This window comes from Colobus angolensis, unplaced genomic scaffold (assembly GCF_000951035.1).
Source record: "Colobus angolensis palliatus isolate OR3802 unplaced genomic scaffold, Cang.pa_1.0 Scaffold408, whole genome shotgun sequence".
Taxonomy (NCBI): domain Eukaryota; kingdom Metazoa; phylum Chordata; class Mammalia; order Primates; family Cercopithecidae; genus Colobus; species Colobus angolensis.
Window position 1 is genome coordinate 122,511 of NW_012117466.1, and position 7,132 is coordinate 129,642.

General features: G+C 36.8%; 1 protein-coding gene across 1 annotated transcript in view; it reads right to left on the minus strand.

Annotated features, from left to right (window-relative positions):
* Window positions 1-2,568: 2,568 nt before the first annotated feature.
* LOC105521731 (putative ankyrin repeat domain-containing protein 20A5) overlaps window positions 2,569-7,132 on the minus strand; it is a 10,343-nt gene continuing 5,779 nt past the window's right edge. Inside the window, exons 4-5 of the mRNA XM_011956027.1 lie at window positions 5,198-5,289; window positions 2,569-4,489 (exon numbers count right to left, since the gene is read on the minus strand). Coding sequence (XP_011811417.1) covers window positions 4,354-4,489; window positions 5,198-5,289 — 228 coding nt within the window. The 3' untranslated portion in view covers window positions 2,569-4,353. The remainder of the gene's footprint in view (window positions 4,490-5,197; window positions 5,290-7,132) is intronic.

Consider the following 7,132-nt stretch of genomic DNA (forward strand, 5'->3'; position numbering starts at 1 on the left):
CATATATGGAGGGAAAACAGGTCAGTAAATTATCTCTAGTTAGCTGGACATCATGCAAAGTGTCCTGCACTCAGAATACGTCCTCACTCTGTAACCAGTAGGTATTTTCTGTTCAGACAAGATGATTCTCGTAGAGTCCATGGTTTCCTCTAAAAAATAAGGACTCTGCTACCTTAGGAAGATGTAATGAGATTACATGTTTAAATATTCAGAGAAATAGTAAAGCAATGGAAAAATTTCTTCTTGAACTTTATTCCTGAAACCATTTTGGAATCCCAAATAAAGCTTGGTGTATGTTTTTCTAGAAGTTCTAATATTCAAATGTTACAGTTTTCAGAAGATGTTATTAAGTGCTAATTTTGGTTATTAGTTGTATTCATTGTGGCTTGTAATTCAGGGCATCTTACCTAATTCATAACTTACTGCAAAATTTATAAACATATATATTTTCATTAAAATAGATTACCTAATTATCTTCCATCACTGAGTTCATCATTCACACCAAGCGCAGAAAACTAATAGGTGTCAAAACCCGGCTTGGACAACTACCACTCCTTCTCTACCTCCTCAAACTCTGAGCCAGCAGATCTGTGCTAGGATGCTGGATCTCCATGGTCCTCTCCAACTAACAGACAAGACAGAACCCTGCTGTGATTGTTTTTCAGTTCCATGAAGGAAAGGCAAGTGAACATTTTTTCACTTCCAAGACATGTACTAACAACATGTAACATCCCCTAATTATTACACAACTCTATCCTCCTTTTAGAGATCACTGGACATCAATATTTTCCTAGTGATAATCACAATTTCAATATTGGGGGTCTCCTGTTTTGTTTTCACTCACACTGCTTCCTAGGAGCTACTCAACAAACAGTAAAATGACCTTCCCAGGACTATGCAAAATATGGAATGCTTTCTGAATCTGTGTGCCATCCCCAGGCAGCAGCCATGCTGATCTGCTCTGTACTGATCCAATTTTAAAATATGTGCTGTGGAAACAAGCACAAAGCCCTGTTTGATACACGGATACTCATGAGTCACGGATGAGGCTTAGCTCTGGTAAATCCAACTCACTTACTTTAGATTCTGAGAATTTAATTGAATGACTTCCTGTGAGGTAGAATTTTAAAATACATTGAAAACTTGAGGAAGAGCTGTGAGTAGCCCAAGAGATTTTCATGATTATAGAGACACATTGCTAGAGGGGCCAACCGCAAGTGTGATCCCACTACTTGCTGGAAAGGTAACATGGAACCTTGTGCTATCTAACCTAAGCTGCTGCACAGGATGTAAAAAAGCCTCAAGGTACCGATCTGATAGCAAAAGGGAAAGGGAACTCTGATCTCCCTGCAACATTATTTGAACATCCCTGACTGTGGAGAACAATCCCAACTAATAGTGGTTAAAGAAAAGACAAACATGGCTTTCAAAAGATAACATACCATGAAGGCCTAGGCTAAGTCTAGCTAAGAGGTGGGCTCCAAATAAGGTTTTTAGAGTAGGGCAAGCATCAGCTTGCTCAATGTTTGTGTGGGTAAAGCTAGGAGGCCTAGCTGCCAGAGCAGGGTGCTGGGGACAATGATTGAGCATAAATACATAAACTAATAAACACCATAGCTTTAAACTTTATATATGAATCACCATGAAAACTAGGGGGTCTGCATCAGTGAAGGCATCCTGGTGGCAAAGTCAATCATTATCAGATTGCAGGTTGGGCTACAATGGCAGCAAAACAGCCAGCGAGTCCATGGAAACAACAGAATGATCGGAACGGCTTTTTTTTCCCATTCTTCTGAATTGTAAAGAAAGATTGTCTTCCTTGAACTTAGGGAACCCCTTAGCTTCTTGGAAAATTAAAAGAAGGAAGACACAGGAGACAGCCCAAGGAGACAATACAAGATTTCCTGCTAAATTGGAGATTTCAAGACAAAATAACTAATTAGAAAAGTCAGGCCAGGCATGGTGGCTAGCATTTTGAGAGGCCGAGGCAGGAGGATTACTTGAGCTCAGGAGTTCAAGACAAGCCAGGGCAACAGTGAGACCTTGTCTCTACAAAATAATAATAATAATAATAATAATAAATGGAAAAGAAAAATAAAAAAAGAAAGGAAAGGAAAAGAAATCAAAGATGTGGCTCTTTTTATCCCATGCATGAGGATTATACTTAGAATAAAATGGACAACACTGAGATCACTGGGGATAAAGGTCTTAAAAATCCTGAAAAACTCTTGCACTCTACTTTGAACTAATCTAGACTGCTGCTTGATTTCTGGCTAAAAGTAGACTAACTCATTGCTATTTCAAACCATCTGAACCAAACTATGAACTCTTATGTAACGTATAAGGTGGAGTAGTTGCAATTATTTTAGACTTCAATTTAGTGTCAACTGGTCTTTTGACATAAACACTTACCTTGTCAAATGATGAGAAATAGCATCACCTGCATCTTGTCCACACATGTCTTGAGTGAAGACATTAGTATTTTGATTAAGAAGGATGTTCACAATACCTGGTGAATCATTGTACACAGCAAGCATGAGGGCTGTTCTAAAATAACAAAGAAATAACTCCACTCAAGAACTTTAATAAAGACTTTTTTAATCAGTTAGTTTGATACACTTTACCAATTTCATATCCATCTGTCAGTGTAGATGTAATAACCATTTGCATGTACTAGCTTGGGTCTATAAGCAGCTAGGGTGTGCAAGTGTTCATCTTTGTAAATTATCACCAAGGCTAAAAGAAAGGGACAACAGGGAAGCCTCTTGTCCCACTGGCATACGACATAATAGAAGTTGCTAACTTATAGTCCTCTGATGGCCAAGAAACTGTGCTGAGGTCAGTCTCATCTAAAGTAGGCAAAGATTTAAATGAAGATTTCCCCATTGCTTTTCTACTCTGATACATTATAATTCTAATCAGCTAGGGGTCAGATAAGAGTTATCTGCAGGCTGAAAACAGCAACAACAATAATAATAATGACAATAGAAGTAGTCATAAACTAAAACTCCACATTTTAAAAATTAAGAAAACTGCCAGGTGCAGTGACTCTTGCCTGTAATCCCAGCACTCTGGGAAGTCAAGGGGAACAGATCATGAGGTCAAGAGATCAAGACCATCCTGGTCAACATGGTGAAATCCCGTCTTCACTAAAAATACAGAAATTAGCTGGCATGGTGGCACACACCTGAAGTCCCAGCTACTTGGGAGGCTGAGGCAGGAGAATCGCTTGATCCTGGGAGGTGGACGTTGCAGTGAGCCAAGGCCACACCACTGCACTCCAGCCTGGCAACAGAGCTAGACTCCATCTCAAAAAAAAAAAATTAATAAAACTAATACAAAACCGTTTAGCTAATAGAAGAAAAAGTACCAAAAACATCCAATTATAAATAACAAATCTGATAAGAGAAGATTAATCCTACCATACACTGCTCTTTATGTGACTCAGTCTAAATATTTGTGGTCTACCTGATCATTTGTGGTGACATTTTTCACTGTATGCCAATAATTACACTAATCTTATTAATATTTCTGACTTGAGTGACTATTACCACTCTAGAATACGCAGACTTTTATTTTAAAAAAAAGAACTACTGTACCGTCTCAGCCTATCAATGGCATGTATGCCTGCTTTGTTTTTCAATAGAAATTCCACCATTTTATCTTTCTTGCAAATAATAGCGAATAAAAGTGGAGTATTATTGTCCTATAAGACAGCAGAAAAAATTAATAATTCACAAAATTACATATTTATCAACTGAACTGAAAATCTTCTCTAGGATTCTTTGAACTTCAACATACAAAATAGAAAGGAAGTAAATGAAAAGCAGTCCCTTCCTTCTTACTCCTCTGTGCTTTCTGATGTGCTGCTCTTTGCCTTGCAAACAACCCTCCTCTGTCTCCCGGGATTAACTGTGGTCATTGCCAAAATTCACTGTCAACATTTACCAGTCCCAAGAATCCTTGCTTTGATCACAGCACTTAGCATGCTACATTGTAATCATTTCATTGCTTCCCTCTGAAACCAAGAGCTTCTTGAGGGCAAGGGCTGTAACTTTTGTCTCTATAGCTCAAAACCCTAAGACATAGTAGCAAATATTTTAAGTTTTTTACAGAAATTAATGAAATAAATTATTATCTCTAAAGCAGTGTTTCTTAAACTATATTCCAAAGAATATTTGCTTTACCAGAAGTATAATAACCCAAGAGAAAGACTCCGTGACCTTCTGCATTTGAGAAGTATTGCAAAATTGTATTTTACATCCAATAATCAAGAACTCTCTTGAATTTTACCTAATCCCCATTTCACAATACTATTTGTGGCAAACATTAACATATAAGGAATTAAGTGTTTCAGAGAAACAGTTGCCAGAGCTTCCAATACAGGTGGATGATTCCTCTGGGTGGTACAAACTTGCTTGATTCACTTCTATCAATGGTGTCAGGATACCAGATGCCAATGTCAGGCACTCCTGCTCCAAAGGGGTCACTATGGAAATGAACTCTGAATTAAGAGAGAGAGATTGGCTTCAAATGCACTTATTTGCCTTATAAATAGTCCATGGTATTTTTCCTAATAGAAGAGAATAGATTTTTATCTTTACTGTTAGAAACCTCAGTATGTTCTGTGTAAGAGAGACAGGTTTAAAAAACTTAAGAACAAATATTTGAAAAACCAAAGCTCAGTAAGAAATACTATTCTCAATTATAATGGTAATCCCAGGACACTAATGCAGCTCTACTTTTTAAATCCATTTTTATTGGCTTCCACTTAAATGGCTATTTAAAATTATTTTTCATTTTAGGCAAAATATAAATCTGAAATGACAGCATAATGGCTTATCAATAAAAGTTCTCATACTGATCCATATGAATTATTTCTGGCATAATAAAACCAGTAAGTCACTTGCATTTTTAAAGGAGGGTGCTGAGGACAAAGATATAATATCTCCAATATTCATAAATTATCCAACTATAACCAGCTTCTAGGCATTCTTACAGGCCGATCATTATTTCTGGTATATATAAAGAAAAGGAGTTTTAAAAACTTCTATATTCTAAAATTCAACTCCATAACAGAGGGATTTACATACTCCATAGACTATATATTATAAACAAATCTACACACTGACTTAAAAATCTGGACATCTTTGTCAAAATGTACTATAACATAGGAGTTGTAAACTCAAATACTTACAAGGACAAAGGAAGGTTCCCAGAGTAAGGGAAGTACTGAGGTAGGCACAATGGCAAACTGGAGAATACACACCTTCTATAAAGGGGCAATCTCTGCACAGCAGACCAAACAGTGATAGAAACTCGGGAGACACCAGATTTGACTTTGTAGGATAAGCTTGGAGTTCCACACAAGTCTTCTAAATTTTACATGTTGATTCAACTTACAGAGGCAAACAAACAAATCTGTGTACCACATTAGAATATAGCCCTTGTGTTTTTATATTTACTATAAATGTGTTATGAACTGGTTGTGTATCATCCAAGTATTTGCATGTAAAATATTTTCTTTCTCTAGTGTCATATGTTTTACCAAAAATTCAGGCTCTCATATATAATAAAAATGGTTAAAAAGACTCATAATACTTGCTTCAAGAATTTTTCCAACATTTATTCATTTAAAACATATTTGTATATAATTTTCCCAGGTTGTTAACCAAATAGATCATTGGTTCATAGGACTGCTAAAACTAAATTATTAAAAGAATTCCTATTTGTATTCTTATTAACTTCATGGATTTCAGTGTTTAAAACTGACATTTTGGTTACGATAAAGCTCTATACAACTAACAAACATACTGACATAGTTCATAATACAACTTCAACTGTAAAAAAGAGTTTAGGACTTGCTACTATTCTAATTGAGAAAGCCCTACTTGTAACGAAACTTTGTTGACACATAATCACCTGCATGGTGACAAAGGGACATCAAATCCTGATAGGGTCAGCCTCTACTTATTGAAAGATTACCCATACGCAAATTTCTAAAGACTCTCTGAATGGTAGTGAATGATTCGTGGATGGAAGGAATGGTGTTATTCTGTCAGCTGAGAGATATTGCCAATATTTCCTTTCACTTCACAGTCACGGATGTAGAGAAAGACAGATCAGTCAGGGTAATATCATCAAACAGGAGAACTTTGAAGGGATGTGGCACCTATCAAATGCAAAGTCTTCTAGAGATTTCTTACATTTCCGAGATACAGAAATTTATATATTGCCCTTATCTATTCTGGGATTCTTAATCAGGAGTGTATCCGAACCTTGAAGGTTTTTTCGTTTTCTTTTTTCCTTTTGCTACAAGTGTTGTTAGAGACAAGAGTCTCACTATGTTGCTCAAGCTGGATTCAAACTCTTAGACTCAAGCTGGAACTACAGGAACATGCCGCTGTGCCCAGCTTCAAGAAACCATTTTTAAACATGTTCAGGCCTTATTCGGTCTATTACATCAAAATCTTCAGGGGAAAGACTACAGTTGTAGATTTTTAACAAAATGTCCTTAGGTCACTGTCATGCCCAATTCTGAGAATTAATGCAGCAGACAATTACTTCAGTCTCATCTCTCACCCACATGACTAATGCCCTTTATCAGTTGGAGATGTGACCAAAAAGATGAAAGAGGAAGAGATAGAGTCCTTTATTGAAACTCCAGTTAATTTTCCTGGGTATGGCTAGAACAGGGACAAGTAAACTCAAAATCCCACTTGATTTTGCTATTTATAAGTGCCTTATCACCCACTTTTCCACCAAGACATTCGAGATTTGAGAGGAGTCTTTAGACCCTTATCTAAGTGGCAGTTTCTGCCAGGATGGGCAGTTAAGTCAGTTAATAATTTGTTCCAGCTTCTGCTGAAGTTTTTCTCACTTCGTCACCACATATTCACTGCCAATCTGGTTTTCTCAGAGTCCCCCTGAAATTAATCTCTTGGCAAGTTTCAACTCACTCACTCTCTTTTTCAAACCGAAAATTATTAGACCCAAAGCTAAAGAGCACCTTGTCTCTACACATAAACTGGAAGAACAACAAACTAAAAACAACAACAATGACAAAAACTCTTCCTCGCATTTTCCTTCATTACCTAATTTCCAAGTGACCTGTGTATTTCTGATTGCTCTC